Source organism: Neophocaena asiaeorientalis, unplaced genomic scaffold, assembly GCF_003031525.2.
Source record: "Neophocaena asiaeorientalis asiaeorientalis breed wild unplaced genomic scaffold, Neophocaena_asiaeorientalis_V1.1 scaffold35, whole genome shotgun sequence".
Classification (NCBI taxonomy): domain Eukaryota; kingdom Metazoa; phylum Chordata; class Mammalia; order Artiodactyla; family Phocoenidae; genus Neophocaena; species Neophocaena asiaeorientalis.
This window is the reverse complement of record NW_020172984.1, coordinates 644,862-668,215: the sequence shown is the minus strand read 5'-3', so window position 1 is coordinate 668,215 and position 23,354 is coordinate 644,862. Positions and strand designations below refer to the sequence as shown.

The 23,354-nt window shown below is 40.5% G+C and overlaps 2 protein-coding genes across 4 annotated transcripts in view; one reads left to right on the top strand and one right to left on the bottom strand.

The window, feature by feature from the left end:
• Positions 1-450: 450 nt before the first annotated feature.
• The window catches only part of SLC16A4 (solute carrier family 16 member 4), a 48,325-nt gene continuing 25,421 nt past the window's right edge, over positions 451-23,354 (bottom strand). The window contains exons 9-10 of one of the 3 annotated variants that reach the window (XM_024742145.1): positions 3,101-3,162; positions 451-1,132 (exon numbers count right to left, since the gene is read on the bottom strand). In XM_024742145.1, coding sequence (XP_024597913.1) covers positions 3,140-3,162 — 23 coding nt within the window. In that variant the 3' untranslated portion in view covers positions 451-1,132; positions 3,101-3,139. Of the gene's footprint in view, positions 1,133-3,100; positions 3,163-17,666; positions 19,492-23,354 lie in introns of those variants that run through there. The other 2 variants (XM_024742144.1, XM_024742143.1) reach the window with 2 other exon arrangements.
• RBM15 (RNA binding motif protein 15) lies at positions 4,519-12,219 on the top strand. Its single transcript, XM_024742140.1, has 2 exons — positions 4,519-7,545; positions 11,571-12,219. Exons 1-2 carry the CDS (start codon positions 4,680-4,682, stop codon positions 11,591-11,593), a joined length of 2,889 nt encoding a protein of 962 aa, XP_024597908.1. The 5' UTR covers positions 4,519-4,679; the 3' UTR covers positions 11,594-12,219.

Genomic DNA, 23,354 nt, shown 5'->3' with positions numbered 1-23,354 from the left:
GGAAGCGCGGAGTCTTATACACTGCACCACCACTAGACATCTTCTAAGCTCTTAATACAGTCAGGTGACCCACGGTTGGTTGAATCCAAGGATGCAGAACCTGTGGATACTGAGGGTCGACTGTGTGTTTTAACCCACTTAATCTTCCCAGTAAAGAGGTTCTATGATTATTCCCATTTTACAGATGAGAAAACAAAGGCCCAGAGAGATTAACAGTAACTCTTGAGACCCACAGCAGAGCTGGGATTTAATCCAGCCTGGCTGTTTCCAGAGTTCATGCTCTTAGACACTGCCCTATGTCTAAATAAATGAAAGAGATAATTGTATTAGGGCTTAGTCATGTAGGATAAATTATAACAGAGGCTTTCTGTAACAATGTTAAAGGATGAACCATATGCACAGCTTTTTAAGTATACTAAACACCACTGAACTGTATGCTTTAAATGGGTGAATTTTATGGTATGTAAATTATATCTTAATAAAGCTGTTTTTAAAAATTCTACAAACCACAAATAAGTGACTTTATAATGCAAACTGTGTCCCAAATGATTGTTCGCTATTTTAGGGATTTCATATATGTCTATGGGTAAAATACACACTTTTTCTGTAGAGCAAACAAAACAAACCTTACTGTTAGGAGACCACTCACTTTATGAAAGAAAATGAAGCAGAAAATTTTAATCCACTACTGTGAGTGGGAAAATTTTTTTTTTAAATTCCCAGCTTCAGGCCTTTTTGTATCTGTCAGGGAAATCAAAGGGCTCTCGGCTCCCAAGATAAATTTCATATTGCAGTCATAACTGTCTCTGTATGTACTGAGGATACACAAACAATAAAACCTAGGAAGGAAGAGGGTGGAAAGAACACATTTGATTGAAAACATACTGATACCTTTTAATTGCACAGCTTTCTTCCATGCACATAACTTTTATTTTGCTTTCCTTTTTAATCTAAAACTGATTTTAAAGGAGACGGAGAAAGCACTGCATTTAGACAGCTAGTTGTGGGCAATCTCCTGCTGGGTGCGTCCTCTAGGGCCTTTGAGTTGTACAGCTCCAAGGGGCCAACACTGACACCACAATGGGCAATGGCAGCTTTTCCTCAACGCTATTTCTTCGTTTTCGACAAGGCACTAAAAGGAGAGATCAACATGCTGCTATGATAGCTTGGTAGCTTAACTGTGTTTTCATGACCGCTGAAAGATCCTCCTCACAGTCAGTTATCCTCACAAATCTGGCCATAGATCACAAGGAGACCAGATGAAAGCCTGGACTGGACCTCAACAACTCGCTCACCAACACAAGAAAAAGTGTTTAAAGTCTTGGCCCTCTAAACCATGGGTCACTTTTATCTTCTCTCAGCTCTCTCTAAAGTGCATGTGTGAACATAGGCTGATATAACCTCACTAAACCACTTCATACTTTAAAAAACACAGAGAAAATGAAAACAAAATAAATCACTTATTTTAAGTACATCTTGGATCAACATATCATGTCATTATTTAGTTCTGTCCTACCTACACACACACACACACACACACACACACACACACACACACACACACACACACACCCCACAGACTATATTTTGGCTCTGTTATTGATAATGGAATCCAGTCCTTTTCTGTCTACCCATTAAACTTACCAGTCCTCTTGATACCAGACAGGCTGTCAGCTCCCCACCCCTTAGATAAACCTTCCTACTGCAGCCACATGTGGGCAGTATCGTCCATCAAGTTCCCTAGTATTTCAAATGGCAAGCCACTAAACCTAGCAGAGCCTCAGGCACTGCCACACATACTGGTATTGCTCTCTGACTTCTCTCCCTCAATTCTTGTGCTCCCTCAGTCCCTATGATGAGATTTGGGAAACTATACTTATTTGGTCCTTTTTTTTTTTTTTTTTGATCAGTGAGTCATCTAAGCAGGTCAATTTAGGCCAAAAATAGTCACCTTGGATGGAACCTGATTTATTTGGATTGGCTATAACACTGATTAAAGTAATCAGATAATGGCTTAACTTCAACTTTGTGTTGTGTTACTATAACCTTGAAACAGATGAAAACTGAACCCCCCTAACTAGGCAAAGTTTTTTCTTTTGAATAATGTGTGTTTTTTAATTCCCTAGCATCCAGATTTCTATCTGTATCATTTCCCACTAAAGGAACCAGAACTCCTAGGAGAAATGGCTGATTCCATGTCAGGGGCAGATAAGCCTGGAACAAAATAATGAAGAGGGGGAAGAGCAAGAGGACAGTGTAGATGAAACAAGATTGACATGATTTGAAAACTGTTGAAATTGGGTGTTGGGCACAAGAGAATTCTTTATAGCATTCTACTTTTGTATATTTTTTAGTTTTTCCATAAAAAGTTTTTTAAGGAAAGCTAAAAATAATTGCTATTTTGAAAACAATGAAACAGCAATAGCATGCACATGGTAAACAAGTTTTCTTTTAACAATGCATAAAGGTATAGAACGAAAACTTGTCTTTTTCCACCTAGCCCCTCCTTAGCATGATCTCAGTAACAACTTCCTAAGTATTCTCAATTAAGTTTCTATGAATATATATTAAAAAATGTACAAACATATACAGGTATATCATTTTTTAAAACTACAAATGGTAGCATATTATACACATCGTACTATGTCTCATTAAGTTATTTCACTACCTGGTTTTAATACAATGACTATGTCTACACAATACAATATCATAGATATGCTTTTACATACTGGGCTTCTTTCAAGTTTTTTGATGTAATCAAGAGACAAAAGGCTCATATCTTCACCTTCCTCAAGATTACTTAATAAAAAGAAGGATGGCTAAGGCTGGGGTAAACAGGTTGCAGTCCCTAATCTTAAAAGTTTCAAGTTTAGGTTTCCGTTTGGGGGACCCTGTTACCTTGAAAAATGCCTTTAAAAAACATCTCACATTCTCTCCTTACAGACAGGATCTTGAGAGGTGTGGTTAAGAGGATCAATACAAGAATCCTCTTAACCTCTGCCGGGAGGATATCGGGGAGAACTGCAGAAACCTAACCCCTGTGATGAACTCAGCACTACCTCCCTTCACCAGACGGTGGGCAGCCGGACAGAGGCTGTACCTGTTATCATCTTGGTCTCCGGCACCTCACGCAAGTGCTTTATCGTCTGACACGATGAAGGTCTGTGGAAAGAAAGTCGGGTTTTAAAGCGGTTAACGATTGAAAGAACTAAAAGAGATGGGTTTACAGACAGAAAGGTGGCTGTTCTACTGGGTTCTAGTATAGACTAACCTGGGGTGGGGTGACGTACAAGAAGCCACAGAAAAAAACGCGACACATCTGCATGGAGCGTAAATTGTACTCGATTATTCAACAGGGAGGGATACTACATATGAAAGACAAACGCAGCTCTATTACGGAACTACAAAACCCCAAATCCACGTAAATTTGCAACACAAAACAGGAAGCCCTGACCCCTCCGCCGTGGCCTGACAGTTCCCACCCCGCCCGCGGGCGGCGAAACTGGAAGCGTCAGTGACTCTCCTGGGTTGCCCGGGGGCACTCAGGCGAAAACGGAACACGCAGAGCAATGCCGGCTCCCGAGCCAGGGCTGCGCCCCAGCTCCGCTGCGTCCTCGCTGCGGGTCCCCAAGAGCCCACGTCCTGCCTCCGCCCCGCCCCTGACGTTAGTGTGAGCCGGCGCTTTGCGAACTGTGAACTCCCGGCCCCGCCCACCTGCCCCGCGGGCCCCAGAGCGCTTTCTGGCGCATGGGGGGGTGGGGCTTTTTCAGGCTGTTCTCGCAGAGGCCAGAGGGGGTAAGATGGTGTCGGGTGGGCGCTGCGCGACGGCTTCCTGAAGGGTTCGTGGGTCCCGACAGCCGGAGAGCCTGCCCAGACCCTTGTCCCACACAGGTAGGAAGTAGGAAGCCCAGAAGTTCTGAGGTCCGAGGACCAAAGCACAACCAAGTACGCAGCGGGACCGAACAAATGTTGGAGAGGAGAACGCAGAAAGCGTCGGGAGGCGGAACTGGTTTATGGTCACCGTCTCGCGACGTCTAACTGACGTCGCAGAGCAAGCGCGTATTCTCTTTCACCTTCAGGCAGCCTCCTCAGTGTACGGGCCTACCCCTTTAAGCGAGTGATGGACAGTTATTTCGGCCTATCAATTTCCTCGTCAACGTCCAATCAGATTTAAACTTCCTTCAGCCGCCGGAGGAGTTGGAAGAAGTGGGTAGAAGGAGGGAACCCTCCCCCTCTCTTTTTCTCTCTCTCTCTGTCTCGCACTCTGTCTCTCTCGCGAGATCGCAGTGACCCGGCCTCTCAGAAAAAAATGCCAGAACATATGGCCCGACTTCCCAAATAGTAGGCTGAAGGACGGGGTCGTAAACCAATGAAAAGGATGAGGAGGTGGGATCACCGCTTTCACCGCGCAAGAAGTACCGTTACAGGGCAGACTTTTTGTCCAATCAACGCCTCCAGACTTCGGGTCAGGTGACCATAGAGTGCGGGGGGCGGAGCTACAGTCTGGCGCGAGGAACCGTTAAGATGGACAACGACTATAACCAATGAGGTACTCTGACTAGGGCGTTGGGAACCCAATAACAGTGGTCGGGCGGGCGCCTTCCCGGAGCGCGGGGAGATGTAAAGACAGACAAATAGTTTTCCCAATGAGACTGTAGAAGAGAGGAGCTAATTGACCAATGAAGACTGCGGGGCGGGAACCTCTGCCGCGGCGGAGTCCAAGATGGCGGCGTGCGGTTCCGCTGTGTGAAACGAGCGCGGGGCGGCGGGTTAGTCAGTTTCGCGGAGAAGACCTCCGACGACCCGCTACAATGAAGGGAAAAGAGCGCTCCCCAGTCAAGCCGAAACGCTCCCGTGGTGGTGAGGACTCGACTCCCCGCGGGGAGCGGAGCAAGAAGTTAGGGGGCTCTGGTGGCAGCAATGGGAGCAGCAGTGGAAAGACCGACGGCGGCGGCGGGTCGCGGCGCAGCCTTCATCTGGACAAGTCTAGCAGCCGAGGTGGTAGCCGCGAGTACGACACCGGTGGGGGCAGCTCCAGTAGCCGCTTGCATAGTTACAGCTCCCCAAGCACCAAAAATTCCTCGGGCGGGGGCGAGTCGCGCAGCAGCTCCCGGGGTGGAGGCGGGGAGTCACGTTCCTCTGGGGCCGCCTCTTCAGCTCCTGGCGGCGGGGACGGCGGGGAATACAAGACATTGAAGATAAGCGAGTTGGGGTCTCAGCTGAGTGACGAAGCGGTGGAGGACGGACTGTTTCACGAGTTCAAACGCTTCGGTGATGTAAGTGTCAAAATCAGTCATCTCTCGGGTTCTGGCAGCGGGGATGAGCGAGTAGCCTTTGTGAACTTCCGGCGGCCAGAGGACGCGCGGGCGGCCAAGCATGCCAGAGGCCGTCTAGTGCTCTATGACCGGCCCCTGAAGATAGAAGCTGTGTATGTGAGCCGGCGCCGCAGCCGCTCCCCTTTAGACAAAGATTCTTATCCTCCATCAGCCAGTGTTGTCGGGTCCTCTGTAGGTGGTCACCGGCACCCCCCTGGAGGAGGTGGTGGAGGCCAGAGATCACTTTCCCCTGGTGGCGCAGCCTTGGGATACAGAGACTACCGGTTGCAGCAGTTGGCTCTTGGCCGCCTGCCCCCTCCACCTCCGCCACCATTGCCCCGAGACCTGGAGAGGGAGCGAGACTACTCGTTCTATGAGAGAGTACGCCCAGCCTACAGTCTGGAGCCAAGGGTGGGAGCTGGAGCAGGTGCTGCTCCTTTCAGAGAAGTGGATGAGATCTCACCCGAGGATGATCAGCGCGCTAACCGGACGCTTTTCTTGGGCAACCTAGACATCACTGTGACAGAGAGTGATCTAAGAAGGGCTTTTGACCGTTTCGGAGTCATCACAGAAGTAGATATCAAGAGGCCTTCTCGGGGCCAGACCAGTACCTATGGCTTTCTCAAATTTGAGAACCTAGACATGTCTCACCGGGCCAAACTAGCAATGTCTGGCAAAATTATAATTCGGAATCCTATAAAAATTGGTTATGGCAAAGCTACACCCACCACCCGCCTCTGGGTAGGTGGCCTGGGTCCTTGGGTGCCTCTTGCTGCCCTGGCACGGGAGTTTGACCGATTTGGCACCATACGCACCATTGACTACCGCAAAGGTGATAGTTGGGCGTATATCCAGTACGAAAGCCTGGATGCAGCTCATGCTGCCTGGACCCATATGCGGGGCTTCCCACTCGGTGGCCCAGATCGTCGCCTTAGAGTAGACTTTGCAGACACAGAACATCGTTACCAGCAGCAATATCTGCAGCCTCTGCCCTTAACTCATTATGAACTGGTGACAGATGCTTTTGGACACCGGGCACCTGACCCTTTGAGGGGTGCTCGGGACAGGACACCACCGTTACTATACAGAGATCGTGATAGGGACCTTTATCCTGACTCCGATTGGGTGCCACCCCCGCCCCCAGTTCGTGAACGCAGCACTCGGACTGCAGCTACTGCTGTGCCTGCTTATGAGCCACTGGATAGCTTGGATCGCAGGCGGGATGGCTGGTCCTTGGACCGGGACAGAGGTGATCGAGATCTGCCCAGCAGCAGAGACCAACCTAGGAAGCGAAGGCTGCCTGAGGAGAGCGGGGGACGTCATCTGGATAGGTCCCCGGAGAGTGACCGTCCACGAAAACGTCATTGTGCACCTTCTCCTGACCGCAGTCCAGAATTGAGCAGTAGCCGGGATCGCTACAACAGTGACAATGATCGATCTTCCCGTCTTCTCTTGGAAAGGCCCTCTCCAATCAGAGACCGACGAGGTAGTTTGGAGAAGAGCCAGGGTGACAAGCGAGACCGTAAAAACTCTGCATCAGCTGAACGGGATAGGAAGCACCGGACAGCTGCTTCCACTGAGGGAAAAAGCCCTCTGAAAAAAGAAGACCGGTCTGATGGGAGTGCACCCAGCACCAGCACTGCTTCATCGAAGCTGAAGTCCCCTTCCCAGAAACAGGATGGTGGGACAGCCCCTGCAGCAGCAGCCTCTCCCAAACTCTGTTTGGCCTGGCAGGGCATGCTTCTGTTGAAGAACAGCAACTTTCCTTCCAACATGCATCTGTTGCAGGGTGACCTCCAGGTGGCTAGTAGTCTTCTTGTGGAGGGCTCAACTGGAGGCAAAGTGGCCCAGCTCAAAATCACTCAGCGTCTTCGTTTGGACCAGCCCAAGTTGGATGAAGTAACTCGACGCATCAAAGTGGCAGGGCCCAATGGTTATGCTATTCTTCTGGCTGTGCCTGGAAGTTCTGATAGCAGGTCCTCCTCTTCCTCGGCCACCTCAGACACTGCCACCTCTACTCAGAGGCCACTTAGGAACCTCGTGTCCTATTTAAAGCAAAAGCAGGCCGCCGGGGTGATCAGCCTCCCTGTGGGGGGCAACAAAGACAAGGAAAACACCGGAGTCCTTCATGCCTTCCCACCCTGTGAGTTCTCCCAGCAGTTCCTGGATTCCCCTGCCAAGGCACTGGCCAAATCTGAAGAAGATTACCTGGTCATGATCATTGTCCGTGGTGCGTCTTAAAGTCCATATGTAACTTGTATTTAGTACTTTGACATGGTTCCTGTTTTGTGATGTGTGATGGGATACAGCATTGGATGAAATTTTCTTTTCAATTAGTTGTTTAGTTGTAGCTTTCTTTTTTATATTTTTATAAACCTCTTTAAAATAGAAGTCAGGAGAGTTTAGCTATTATTTTAAGTGAAAGGGATGCCCTAAAGGTAGCAGGCAAATGGATTTACTTTAATTAGGAGTTCCCACTCTTATGAGTAACATTTTCCTCTTTTTCTGCAGTTTTTTCTTTTTTAACCTTAAGCTTAAAAAAATCCTCCAAGTTACAAAACCAGAAATTTGAAAAGTCAATTTGGAAAACAAAGAGCCCACTGACTATATAAAGATGATAATATACACCTGAAAATGGCTTGATTGGTATGTAGGTAAATAATTCCTGTACCAGAAATGTTTGTGTGGCTGAAATTTGATCAGGAATCTCATTAGTATAAGCTGGTAAATCATATAGCATTGTGATTATTTTATTCAGGTATTTGAGTATTTCTCTTAAAATACGTGGTTTATTCCCAGAGAGTTTGCTTTAACATACACATTTTTATCATTGGTTCTTGAGTTCTGTATCCTGTATATGCACTTTTGGTTTGTAGCAGTAACTGTTCAGTAAAAATTGAGGAGTATGTTACAAACCACATATGTCTTACGCTTACAGTAGTATGCAGGAAGTGAGTAGGTGCTTTTAAAATCAGAATTCTTTGGTCAGTTGTTGGTGTGTGGTGGTGGTTTCACTGACTTTTTCAGAGAGATGTAGCAGGTACAGTTCTAATTTAATTGTGCATATTTCAAAACTTGTGTTTTTCATCAGAGATGAGTTTTTATTTTTGTATCCATTCAAATTTCTGATTTCAATAATAGAAAGAAGAGTTGTCTGCAGGCTCATAAGTCATCTTTTGTTTCAGTGGGCATTAATCAGCCATATGTCATCGTGAAATGCCTTTGACATACTCTCCAAATTTTGCTTGTATTTTTATTTTCATATTTAAACGCTAGCAATGACATTACATTATTGAAAAGATTTTGAATATCTTTGAAATTTTATGTTTATATTTTCACTGGTGTCCAACCACAGAAAATTGAAATGTCAGTTTAGGAAAACCCTTTTTTAGTGGTTTATTTTCTCAGACACCTGGAATTAATACAAAATAATTTAGCCCATCCTGACAGTTTTTTTCCAAAACTGAAGATTATATCAACTTCTGGTTCTTAACAAGGGTTTTTGCTGCTTAACAGTAACGAGTGTTTTCCTTGTCTGTCTTTTTTTTTCATCTACCCCCATCACCCCCAGCCCTAGTTTCTCAGGTCATTTGTAGGTATATTTTCCCCCGTGATTTAAATGTTGAGGACTTTAGCTAAGGCCTTTGATATTTAATTATGATTAGAAACTTGAGGACCTTTGGATCATGGTCATGTTTCTAGTCTGTGTAAGTGACTTCTTGAAAGCCTGGCAGAACCCAACTGTTTTCTTTCTGTTATCAAAGCTGATAGTTTTGAAATAGCACCAATAATAACCCAGGGAAACGTCATGTAATTTTTAATTGTCCGTTATGACAGGTGTCTAATGCATGTCAGCATGAAAGCCTCATCACTCTGTGTCATCCTTTTTGGTTTTCACTATGCATTTGTAAATTTTCTTTTTAAGTTTGGAAGTTTTTGTGTTTTTTGTTTTTAAACTGGAAAAACTAGCCATTTTGAGAGAAGGAAGATACTAGGCTATGAGCACAAAGGTCCTTGGTGTGCCTGTAGGGAAAATACCTGAAATCCTACAATTAAGACTTTTGGTCCTTTTTGCTTTTAAAAGGCTTTGCTTGACATTCTAATGTGGAGTAGACACCTGTTCAGAAACTTCTGCAAGTGTGCAGTCTGTGCGTAAGTGGGGTCAGAGTACAATTTGCGGCTAGATACATTTTTTCCAGTTTAAATAATCTCACTAACCATTAACTTTTGAATATCTTTTGATAAGATGGCTGGACAAATAATTTTACTCTTTTAGGGAGTGAAGTCCATGACATCTAATTTTACTCTAATCCAAAGTGTGTGTGGTTATTGTTTTTTTTTTAAGTTGATGTGACAGCTTACCGAAGAGCAGAGTACTGTGGGTTTTGCTCCATGTTTGTTTGAACCTTAATCTGACATTGTGGCTTTTGTTAGATCTGGGCAGTTTGTGCTTCAATGTTTTTGAAACAATGGCTTGATACCATTTCTAAATGTATGTATTATAACTATGTTTAGTTTAGTGTGTACCTGCAGAGTGCCATCATTCAGATGAATCTCTTAATTTGTGTTGCTTGTTCTGTTGTGCAGGTTCATAATATTGGTAAACTACTTAAAACTTCAGAGTGTAATGAAAACAAATGTCTAAAACTATCTGGTTCTAATTCTCATTAGCCAGAATTTCGTAATCTCAACATTGGATGTTCTTTGTAACAACCAATTGTTTCTTTTACTTTAAAAAAATGTATTTGTTTAATTGATTTTTTTGGAACTCAGTTCAAATGAATGGAAAGAATTTCTTCAGGATATCATTCGACGACTTATTAAGTATTACTGGTAAAAAAAAAAATAAACCATCAAGCTAATTTAGATTTTTAATCACAACTTCAAAGTTTATGAAAAATTAATCATTCAGCTCCTAGCCAATTTTTTTATATTATTTTGTTGGTTATAACTGGGATCCCTATAAAGAGTTTTCCACACAAAAAATTTAAATTCCTGGTTTAAGATGTATATTTTTACTCTCACCTGAGAGTAGATAGAGTTTTCCCTTTAAGGATTATATCTTAAAATGTCCATTCTCTGGCTGGTATAAGCTCTTGTCACATTTTGAAGGTAATATATATACTCTGGACCTTCTTAACTCAGATCATTTGAGGTACAATAGTAAAAGTAAGGTGTGTGTTGCTTTCTGAGTCAAACGCTTGTTTAGGTTTATTTAAAAACTATTTTATGAGCAGGTTTTCACTGACAATTTTTCTGTTGTTTTTTGTCTTTTTGATTTTAAATCCACTTTCTTCAGACAGTGAAATTGCTCATTTGCAGATACAGCTTGAACTGCAGTTTGGTTCCCTATAGAACCCACTCACCAAAAACTGTGGTAACAGAACTAGGAAATCCTGTTGAGAAGAGGGCCTTAATGACCTTTTTTGTGAAAAAATTTTTGGAGAGAATTTCTGGACACTTTTTTTCTGTCTCTGCCACAGTGTTTGGTTTGGAGATAGGAGTTAGGTATGAGAACAAGAAGAGAAATGGAGCTGACCCTCTTAACATTCTGGTTATAGTGATGTGCCTAAAGGGAGAAAATGATTTCAGGTAACTACGGTGAACTGTCTAGCTTAATGAAGAGTTTTACATGTATGATGTAAACAGAGTTGGAAAGTAAAAGTCCTACAGTGTTCTTTGGCTGTTTAGCGATTGTTTGTATGAGGGTTTTCTTAAAAGAAAATAACAGCTGCTGTCTTTGATAACACAGATGAAGGTGGATTTTTAAAAGGCTTTGTATCTTGACCCCTTTGTACAGTAATGGAGTAGGTCTGTATTGCTCCATATAAATTACAGAATGAAAATAGAGGGGGTAAAAGTTTGACTAAACTCCACCTTTTTATAGTTTCATTTTTTAAGTTATATTTAGAATATATTGATTATAAATTGATTGTAAACTTGCTTTTTTCTGATATGTTTTACTCAGTTACATGAGTACCAAGGATATTTTCAGTCCTATAATCCTCACTTAATTGCAGTCTTTAAAAAAAAAAATCCACCCTATTGTTCTACTTGTTGTCTATTCATACAGTAAATTCATTTCAAGGTTTGTGCCAGTGGGTATTATTGGTGCTTTTTGAAGTCAAGGTGGACTATCCAGGAAGGTCTTGTTAATGTTATGTTTAGCTATAATGGCATAGGGGAAATATATATATTTTTAATATTGTAAACGTTTGTACTGAATAACCTTTTTCCCCTCCCCCCCCCCGCAAGCAAAACTGGTGAACAGCGGATGAAGATACGGAATTCAAAGCTCTAATGGACCTTTTTGAAGAGAAGTTGTGGCTTATGTGGAGTTTACATGGGCCTCTTGATGGAAGAAAGCTAATCTGTTTAGTATTTGTGCATTTTACTAAAATGGCAGCTTAAAGTTGTGTATCTGCTATTGTGATGCCAATGCCGGTGTTTTAAGTGGAAAAAAAATGACCTTGCTTTGTGCTGTGTACACAAGATTTCTGGAAAAGAAAAACCCTTTTTATGGCTCACACAGCTTAAAAGTAGCTGTCACTCAAACGTGCGCTCACAGTTGAGCTGCTTTTGTTTTATTCTAAATAAATTGTTTCTTTTGAGGAAAATGTTTTTCTGCCTGGAAGTGAATTGACGGCAAACCTTTGACCCCTTTGTTTGCAGCTGAGGGGGTACTTGCTGCTGCTCAGATCTTGTATGTCTTGAGCAAGAAGCAGGGAGACCATCATTTTGACTATCACAGTGTGTCAATTCTGAAGGATCACTAGTGTTACTGTGACCCCCTTTGTTTGCAGTGAAGGGGATCGTTTGCTTCTCAGTCCTCAACTTGATGAGGAAATGGTGCTGTTTGCTGGCACGCAAGAAGCCGGGGCAAGCACCGTAAGCCTCACCACAGTGCACGAGTCGGGGGCTTTGCTGGTTTGAAGAGCCGGAGTTGCTGAAATTTAAGTTTTGATTTATTTTGTTCACCCATCACGTTTGGCCTTAGTTTCATTTTTAATTTGAAGAAAAGTTTGAAATTGCTTTATCTTGCTCTTAACATTTGCACCAAATTGCCAAAAGAAGGAGAAATGCTCCGCTTGCGTTTTAAATGTTAATGATGATGTTAATAAAGCCTTTCCTGACACATTTGAGGAGCTCCTCCATCTTCAGGGGCTTCTTACCAGAGTTATGCAGTGATGGGTTTAGTTCTGAATGGATGAAGAGTTCCTGAGAGCTAGCGTTTGTAATTAGAACCGTTACTTGGTATCTGTGCCTTATTTGACCTGTGGTTCCACATGCCTTGGATGTGCATGCACCGTGACGGTTTCATAGGTACGAACGCACACTCAGGCCCAGTCACTTCGGTTGGTAGTACAGATTGTGAGGAAAAAATGGAGGCATCCTTAAGGAGCAAAAAGTGTTTGCCTTTAGTTCCTGCATTATCCTGTACAGGGGCTCCTGAGCTTTGGAAGCTGTTTCCAGTACAGGAGAACAACTCCCCTGTTTGCAGCAGGAGACTTCGGTGCACAGTGACAACGCTGGAGTTCAAGAGGAAGCCAGCAGTGCTGCACCATTGGCTTCAGACACCATTGTTGTTTGCCAGTTTTAAACTTAACTAGTTGCAGACGAAGACCACCTTGAAATGCAGGCTTGTTGGGCTTGTTTTGAATTTTAACCTCGGATGGAAGAGGCCTAGTGCTGTCTGTCTCCATGCGGGATGATGATTACTTAGGCAACAGGTGATTATCAACAAAGGATGCCACGCTTATACTCTGCAAGGTGGTGTTCCAGTGGCAAACAGCTGTATAAACTCTTGTAAACAGGTAAGAGGGTTTTTAGAGGTCAAAATGCATTATAATTATTAGGGTGAGGGCTTTTAATGTTTTGGGGTATGTTTCTCTGATTGGAAGTCTTTAGGTACTCTGCTGCTGTTACTAGCTTCCTCCCCTCACCAAAGTGTTGTATTAACAAAGTTGCAGGCCAGAACTTTTGTTCTACTTGGTATTTTGAGTTTTTTAAGTTTTTAAATTTGTTTTAACGTTTGAAAAAATTATTTTAATGTGAGAGCCAAAGTATTAAAATCCTGGTTATGGATTTGGATCTACAAAAAATTGACGTTTTCTTTTAGCCATAGCCTTCACCCTTAGTGGTGATTTAATGGTGCTGGAAGAACTCAACTGGTGTAAAAATGTTGCTTATTACAAACACTGATTTCTAAACCTCCAAGTTAAGAATATTTTAGTATGTATAGCAAAAAAGTGTATTATCAGACTGGGAATGACAGATAACTTAGCCAAAATAGTTAATTTTTTTCTTTTTCCACAGAGAGATTTATTTAATTATAAAATTAGGTAGCTACAACCAACTTTAGGAGGTGAATGGGCAGTGTTGAGGAAGATCTAGCGCTTAACCATTTTCATTGTCCATTTAGCCCTGCCAGCCTTCTGAGCCCTTCCAGCCCCTCCCTCCAACATAAATCAAGTGTGAGGCTTTGGCCGCTTAATACAAGCACAACTTCTTGAATGTATAATACAACTTAGGTTTCCTTGCTTTATTTTAAATGGGATCAAATATTTTGAAGAGAATTTTTCTTTTTCATGAGATTTTTGTCTTTCATCTCTTTCCAAAGGGGAAAAGTGAAGTATGATGGTTTTTAGGTTCTCAGTATGTCATTTTCAACAGTTTTTAAAACATGAGTTGGTAAATGATCTCTCATGTACATTTCTTTAAACAGTTTGTTCCTGTTGGAAATGTTAATTTCCAGTGTGTTTTCTTTCTCTGACTACTGAAAGCCCATTAAGTAGTTTTTACAATTAGTAAAAAAGTATTTAAAATCACTGTGGCAATTTGAGGAAGATTTTGTTACACTCTACATATTTCTCCATGTTTGGTATCTTTCTAAGATCTCAGGCTTCATCTTTCAAGAAGAAAAAATGTTGCAGACAGGGCATTTGTTTATTTGTATCTGAAACCATGTCATGCAAAATGGAAAGATACACAGTTTTTTGAAACTACTCATGAAATCATTTTATTTCCAGCTGCACCATGAAGAAAAAATATTAATTGGGTTGAGTATTAGATCTAGAGTTCTGGTTTTATAAATTGGAAAGTGCCCTTTGGAATTATATGTGTGGTTTTTCCAGTGTCTTTTGTATGATCTGAATTTAGGGTTCTACTATAAAGGAAATAGTTCCAAGAACACCCCTGAGTTGACTTGTGCTCATTTTGAAAAGTCTGGTTGTATTAAAATTGAAAATGGGGATTACCCTGAGTTTAGTAAAACAACCTAGATTTTATAAATTGCCACTTCAGTAGCTTAAGGCACATTATTATTTACAAGCTGTTTATCTGAGGCAATAAATTTAGTGCTTATGGCTTGTACAGCATCTATTTTTCTTCTTTGCAATAGGATATATGGTTATGGCTTATCTGACCATCACCACCATTTCCCATTCAAGTTTGCTCTTTTTAAGCTTTCCTGGTTAAAATAGGATTTTTACTTAAAAACTTGGATTATAACCTAGTTATACGTTCTAAGCAGAGGAGTTTATTGAGCAACAAAATTCCTTCAAACCTCAGACAAGATTGTTGCTAAGAAGCAACCAAAAAGAGATTTTGATTTTGAGGTAAAATTACTTAACATGCTTCTGTACCCAAATGCTGTGATATTAAGCATTCAGGTAGGGTTCCTGTATAAATTAAATGCTGGCTGTATGTTAAGAACTAAGATGCTGAGTATATAGAACAAAGTATCAAATAGTGTCTACCCCTGTCAGCAACTTGTACTCTAATTGGAGAAACTAGATATAAACAGGTAAATAGTTAAATATCAGGGCAGAAAAGTTCATAGTTTAATAAGACAACTATGAGAGATGTCACAGGTCAAATTTGATTAATTGAATTTTTACTGGCCATATGGGTATATGATTGAGTATATGAACTTTAAGCTGGGGTGGTCAAGAAAGGCTTTACAAAATAATTTGTTAGTTAGAGAAGGATATAGAATGGTGGAGGGGGGTTGGGATTGAGATGTCAGGCCAAGAAGCATGAGTAATAATAGAAGTTGATACATGGAAAAGATGCAGGCTGAGTCTAGAAAACTAGTAACGTAGTTGGGTCAACAAAATAGGGAGTCCTGAAAGGCAAGCCAGTTTTAGGCAGGTGGGGAGTGAGGATGCATAATCAATTGAGGGGTGCTGATGTAAAGCAACAATACTAATAGCAGTCACTTATTAAATAGCATTCTGCCAAGTCCTCGACAAACATTGTCTCATCCACTTTTCACCACAGACCAGTCTGACAGCTAGTAAGTGATAGAGCCAGGGTTCTAACCAGGCTTTTGTTCTAGCTTGGGCTCTTGGTCACTGTACTGTCATACCTCACTTTTTTCCAGCGGCTGGGGTGGGATTAAAGCTGCAAACTTGAGAAAATGTCTGGATAGTGTATTTCATACTATAGTGTATCAGCATTTGAGGTTCTTGGGAAGCATACAGGCCCTTGGCTCCAACCCCAGAAATTCTGGGCTTTGTTAGGGCCAACATGGCCCAGGAGTCTTTGTTCTTTTACAAGCCCTCTGGGTAATTCTGATGTAGTCTGTGGTCAGTGGCCATGGGTTGAGCAACACTAACCCACAGAGAGTAGAGTGTTGAAGTTATAAACTTGGGGTAATGTCATATTTATGGCATGGGAAGGGAAGATGGTGCTAGAAAAGAGGCTCAGGTAGGAGAGCCAGAATAGTGTTCAGATTCTGAAGCTGAGAGGAGCTTACAGAAGATAAATTCAGAGCTATTGAAGAGACAAGCAGAATGAAACTGCAAATGCCGTGGAATTTATTACTTAAAATTGTCACTTAAGTAATTGTTTTATAGTCATGTACTTATATCTCCCAGGAATTCAATCTAGCTTAGTATTTAATTTTACCTTATAACTGTCTGTGAAGAAGCGTTGCTGTTTAGTTTATGAAATGCTAAAGGGGTACCAGAAAAGTTTTATGACTTGGCTGAGGGGTACATAGCCAGAAACTGATTGAGGTATCCTTGAGTTTTCAGTTAATCTAAAAAATAATGTGATTGTAGTCTATCTTGAAATTGAAAGCAGTTGTAGGATTGAGTGAGTATATGTGTATGTACACAATGTAAGTTGTTTTCCATCAATGAACCATCACTTTTCTCTACTACCTCCTAACTAGGTTACTAATAGGATTGAGATACAATGGAATTATAGGTAAAGTTGAGTGTATCTTTGACTTGTAAATGGTTGAAAGATTTCCCATTTTGAATTATCAATACTTGGTTTGTCTTTGATTGGTGTAGCTAATTATTTAATTCTTCAAATATTTAGGTACGTGTTATGTATCAGGTAGTATTCTAGGTCTTGGGAGTATATTGGTGAGGAAAACAGCTCCTTATGTCTCATGGAGCTCATATTCTGATTGAAGAAGGGAGGTAGGTAGTAAACTAAGTTAGGGCCTTGTTGCCAGGAACAAAGGGTTTAGATTGTATTCTAAAGCTGAATGCAGTGGAAAGCCATTGGAGGTTTTAAGCAGGGGGATGAAGTGATTTGATCAAGATTTGACTACGTGTCTCAGGGAAGTAACAAATAAATGTCTTTCAGATTTCTTTCAATTATTCCCAAGATCTAGAATACTGCCTCGTATATAATAGGTACCCAAATATTTGAAAAATTAATTAATTAGCTACAGAAATTGAAGACAAACAGTATGAGTAATTCAAAACAGGAAATCTTTCAACCATTTACACATCAAAGATAAATGAACATTTCAAATTCTCTGCAAGACGGTGAATATGTTCTTGCTCAGAGATAAGCAGTGTTCTTTTATTTAAATACTGTAATAGAGATTTTATTTCTTCTTCAGGCTCATAATTGTTGACTACCCTGAGTTCTTCCTCCTTGTACATCCTCATTTTCTCAACATGTCATTTTTTATTCTTACTGCTTTCAGCAAACTGTCATGACAGTTTACACTATAGTCACATATAGTTTCTGCTATAACACATTGACCGTGTTTTCTATATTTCATAACTTGTAATTTTTCTAGTGGTATCAAACCAAACTTCCATACTAAAAATCAATTTAGAGAGTTTTTGTGGAATGGCTGTCATCCTGTGCAAGCCAGTTACATGCGTGTATACAATTTTAAAGTACTGAATTAGTATCTGACCTTTCTCACGAAACCAGCAGATTTTCCTTTTACCCAAGCCAGGGGCTTAATGAAAAGCTGTCATGCATAAGCTTGTTATTGCATCTATGTTCAGGGTAGAAATATTATTACAGGTAAAATTAACACTTTGAGGCACCATATAAATATATATTTTTATTACATATTTTTAAGGCATATTGAGAAAAGTGTTTGATAAAATTGTATTTTAGCATATAGAAATTGACTGTCAGTAGTTTTACCTTGCTCCCAAGATAAGCATATCATTTGTGTATATTCTTTTATAGAGAAACACTTCAATAAATACACTCTTTAGAATTTTTCTGCATTTTGTAGCAGAGGTCTCAAACCTGGCTATGCATTAAAATCACCCGAGGAACTTTTCAGTACCAATAGCTGGGAGTCTCTCGTAGATTATTTAAATTGATCTAGGTACAGTGGGGCTCTGCCAAGGCCCCACTGTTGTTTTAAGTGCCCACGTGATTCTAGTATGTAGCCAGGGTTGAGAACCACTGCCCTAGAGACAAATCTTAAACATACGGACCAACACACGCACAATCAGCCTCTTAAAAACTGTTTGAACATCAAAGCGAAAAACTTTCAGAGTATAATTTGGATTCAGTAGAGTATGTATATTGTTTAGTCTTCTAGAATTTCTGCTGTTGAAAGTTTGGCCCTCAGACCAGCAGTAATAGCATCACCTAGAAGCTTGTTAAGAAATGTAGAATTGCAAGGCCTCACACAGACCCACTGAATGGACTCAGATCCCTAGGTGATTCCTCTGTACTGGAAGGTTTGAGAAGTACTTACTAAGATGCAGATATATAAATGTCCTTTGTAGTAAAAATGGGTGATTAGAATCTTATCCCTCATGCATAAGATTCTCAGATTTGTGCATTAGTCAATGACATTTACTTTAAAGATTTAAAAAAAATATTTCAGTAAGAAAAGTAAGAACAAGAGTTCATAGGTAGTGAGCTTCTGGTGACTAATTCTCTACCAGAGGGTCTCTGCCACCAAGATAGGGGAGGGGTTATTGTTGTCTTTCCTAGTTGGTTGGTTCTTGCTTATTTTGTTACACTTATATTTTTTTCTCTCCCTCCTCTTCTGTTCTAGCCCACTCTTTTCATTGTGAGATAGAATATGTTATTTTTTTATAGATACAGGTGAGGATATTTGAGACACTGTACTGATAGGTACCCCATAATTTAGAAAATTTGGTAGAGGTAGGTTCAGAGCGTTCTATGGAGGGCATGGGTATGGACAGGACTGAAGAGTGGTTCCTAATTGCTTTTGTTTTTAATTGTATGATAATAACTTCATTAATAAACTGATTTTCCTCACATAGCAACAAGAATCTAATTATGTTAAAGTTCACAGTGACAAATAATGAATGTTAAGATTTGTATGTATTGAAGGGAATGGACCAATGTGAATGTTCAGAAAATACTGTAAATTGCATGATATCAATTTAGATACAGAAATGCTATTTTTAATGCATAAGTTTTTATGATAAAAGATTCTAAAATACATTAACCAAGCAACCATGTTGATATCAAATGAAAAATTGCAGCCAGATTATTCTCATCCCACAAGTTTTTAATTTTTAAATTGGCATATGTGTTTTAGAGGGATTTTTCATTAAGAACAGCAATGTCAGTGTCTCTAGAAAACTTTTCTAGGGTGGTTTTATGATTTATAGATTTCTCCTGAGACATGAGAGGTGTTTTTTTATTTTTTAGTGGAGACTTACCTGTATCATTTATCTCTCCTGACAAATTTCATTTATGAAGTTTACCCTCTGCAGTGTTATTAATCTTACTGGAAATTCATTCCACGAAAAGGATGAATTCATCTGAACTTTAAGGTTTGGTGGTTGAAAATACTTTATTTCTGTGATACATGAGTGTTTTTTTCTTTAATATTAATGGTTTAAAGTTATTTTGAACCTTCAGAGACACCTTTTCTTCTATTTGCTGCTCCTTAAGTTTGGAGATGTCTGAAGCCCTAATTTAAAAAAAAAAAATTAACACATGGTATTGGATCTACCTCCTCTATTTTTTTTTAATAGCCAAGTTTAAAGGAGGGAACATTTCTAAGTATAGTAATTGGTTAAAATGTCTTTTTTTCCTCCTGGGTTTCTTTTTAGGAACTACTGACAATCAAAAACCTATAGCCGACTTTGGGATATGGCTTTAATATTCAGCAACTAAAAGATGAGTTCTAATTGGCAGACTTCTGGCATTGGCACTTGTCCTTCTGTTTCTATAGAAACTGGGTTGGAAGTCAGAGCTGCACAAAGGGAAAGGGTAAGTTTCTTTTAAACTCCATATTTATAAACCCGTATTAACTGTGGCATGGTATCAGTTTTCACATAAGGATATATACATTAGTGTACTAGAACGCAAATATGAACTACTGATTTTTACTTGAGTGGAAACTGACATCAAGTCATTAAATGTAATAGGAGGGTTTAAATATGGATTTATTTTTCTCGTGACTCTGACTTCACATTCTTGAAGCAGTGAACTCAGTATGATAATTTTCACTTTCACTTATATCTCATTTCGGGGTGATAAAATTGGTTTTTATCCTCTTAGATCTTTATTGTCGTTTTCTGGTAAGTGAAAATTGGGGTATAAAATATGTACAGAGGACATTTTAAAAGTCTGCATGAATTGTAAGTCTCTTCTCTGGGGCAGAGTCTGATTCTTTCCATTATAAAACAAGTACTGTACAACTGACTAGTTTTTTAGCTTCTCTCCTCTCTTAGCCAAGCAGGACGAGGTCGTCTGTTGGGCACATACATGTGTTCTCATCCAGGCAGACACCCATTAATCGTAGAACCTAAGACACCTGCCAGTTGGTGAGTTATCTTATTACTATGGCTTCAGAGGACTGTGCTGCACAGCTGGGGCATTTAGGCTTGAAATGGTTTAATCAAGTGTGATAAACTCCTCTGATCTACAGGTTGGTGTTTGTAAATTAAAACTTTGACTAGTTGGGATATTGAAGGAAGGTAATATTAGCTCTTGTTCTTTAAAACTTGTCTATCATTTCCTTGGTCATGAAGTACTGCTCTTAAGGGATAGATTTCTCTTTTCCTTGCTAAGAGAATGTTGAAGTTGGTTGACACCAACCAAAGAGTGGGACATCTTGGCTTTATTTTGGCCCAAATTGTTAGTTTTGTAAAAATAGTGTAAAAGCGAAAGTTGGAAATTTTTCAATAGGGAAAGTTAATTCAGTTTTAAAAATTTCACTTCACAAGTCTTTGGTCAGTTAATGCCTGAAAGTAGATTTTCATTAAAACTGTATGCCTCCCTTCCTTAAGTACTACTGTGTATCCTGTTTGTTTCTATTTGCTCCCTGGAGCTTGAATGATGTAAAAATAAATTGAATTTGTGACTGTTGGTAAATGTGGACAGAAAAAACTTTAGTCTCTAGCTGCCTGCTGTCAAGTATCCAGACATCCAGATGTGTCTTTACTCCTTAGTAAGGGTGGCCAACTTGTCCTGTTTTTAAAACGGAGAGTCATAGGTCGCAGGAACTCACTTATTTCCAGGCAAGCCAGACAGTTGGTCACCCTGTCTTATTCTCTGCATGCCTGAAACAATGTCACTAGGTTGTTACTGATCATCGTTTTGGATAGAAATAGATTTTTACAATATGTTAGCTTCTGTTGGAAAGTACCAGAGGGTAAGTTCTTCTTTTTAAAGAAATGATAGTCTTATTTGTCTCAGTGATCCTAGGTAATGCCAGCTTCCCTCTCATAGAAATAAAACATGAATTTTATTTTATTTATTTATTTTTTGTGGTACGCGGGCCTCTCACTGTTTTGGCCTCTCCCGTTGCGGAGCACAGGCTCCGGACGCGCAGGCTCAGCGGCCATGGCTCACGGGCCCAGCCGCTTCGCGGCACGTGGGATCCTCCCGGACCGGGGCACGAACCCGTGTCCCCTGCATCGGCAGGCGGACTCTCAACCACTGGGCCACCAGGGAAGCCCTAAAACGTGAATTTTAAACTGATCGATTTAAAGGTGATTACAAGGACTTTTGTTGTTTTTCATTTGTGTCCCCATGTTAAGACCATGGGTGATAAATGTGAGACATTTAGGTAGATATTTGTGGTGAATGAGTAGCCAAATGAGGCAAATATATATGTATATATGTCTTAAAGCCTTATACAAGTTGATTCTGTTTTAAGAGAAACACTCAAGGCTTTTAATAAGTATTGGGCTTTGGTTTTATAATGAGGTCCTCAGAGGAACTAGGTTTGGATTTTTAAAAATTACATCTAAGGGCTTCCCTGGTGGCGCAGTGGTTGAGAGTCTGCCTGCCGATGCAGGGGACATGGGTTCGTGCCCTGGTCCGGGAAGATCCCACATGCCGCAGAGCGGCTGGACCCGTGAGCCATGGCCGCTGAGCCTGTGCGTCCGGAGCCTGTGCTCCGCAATGGGAGAGGCCACAACAGTGAGAGGCCCACGTACTGCAAAAAAAAAAAGAAAAAAAAAAATTACATCTAAAATCAAATATTAATACACGGTGTGCTTTTTTTTTTCTCATGGAAAAAGCCAGTTTTACAATTAGGCAAGTTTATGTGCTAAGGAGCTAATTTTTTGCAAAAAACATAGCATCACATATGTTAATATGCCTAGATTACTTGAAAAATATCACAAATTATTTCAGTCCATTTAAGTAATTGTTGCTTTTATTATACTTTTAGAAAATCATTAAAGAAGAAAAGCCAGGGGCTGTGATCTAATCAGCGTTGTTAATTAGTTTTCAGAATTGGTTCCATTAGGACTAGCTTTGTAACTTTAGGCGAATAACTTGGTCTTAATTTGCTTTTGTCCTTAGGTGTAAGACAGGAATATTAATACCTATCCATCTTCCTCACAGGATTAGCATGATGCTGATGAGGTAATAGGTGGGAAAGAACTTTAAAAACTTAAAAGTACTGTAAGGTGGAGTTTTATTTATTTATAAATTTATTTTATTTATTTTTGGCTGTATTGGGTCTTCATTGCTGCGCGCAGGCTTTCTCTAGTTGCCGCGAGCCGGGGCTACTCTTCATTGTGCGTGGGCTTCTCACTGCGGTGGCTTCTGTTGTTGCAGAGCACTGGCTCTAGGCGTGCAGGCTTCAGTAGTTGTGGTGCGCGGGCTCAGTAGTTGTGGCTCACGGGCTCTAGAGAGCAGGCTCAGTAGTTGTGGCACACGGGCTTAGTTGCTCCATGTGGGTAGAGTTTTAGTATCAGAAATAGTATTTCATGAACAACGTATATAGAAAATTCCTTTTACAGTGGTGGTATGACATTTTCTTAGAGTAAGAACAGCAAGAAATGGTATCTTAATAGTTTTAAATATCTCAGCAAGTAACTGTGAAGAAAGTATTATTGAACTTTTATGTTCAAATTATCATGCTCTACTAAATATGTATATTTATAGATAATACTTTATAAACATTTCAACTAATATTTTAGTATTGAGGAATTATAAGTGGCACATACTTAGGCATTACCTCCTTTGGTCTGGGTTGGTGAATATTGGAAGACCTAAAAAAGTTCATTATCTTTAACAACTACATTATTATTGCATTGTAGCAGATGTGTTTTGTGACTTTAATTTGTTCGTTTTGGTTCTTAGGTATTTTGCATCCTCATTTTCATTTCAATCTAGATATTAAAAGTTTATGCCAATTTGAGTTAGAACGAATTTATTATAAGATAACTGCTTACAATTAAATTAGCTTCGTAATCTTGTGACACTGCTAAGAAGCCAGGGTTTTCTGAAGGGGAAAGTGTAGGGTTTTTTGTCACTTTGAGTTTGAGTTATGACTCCTCTACTTACTGGGTGTTTAATTACTTTGACCTT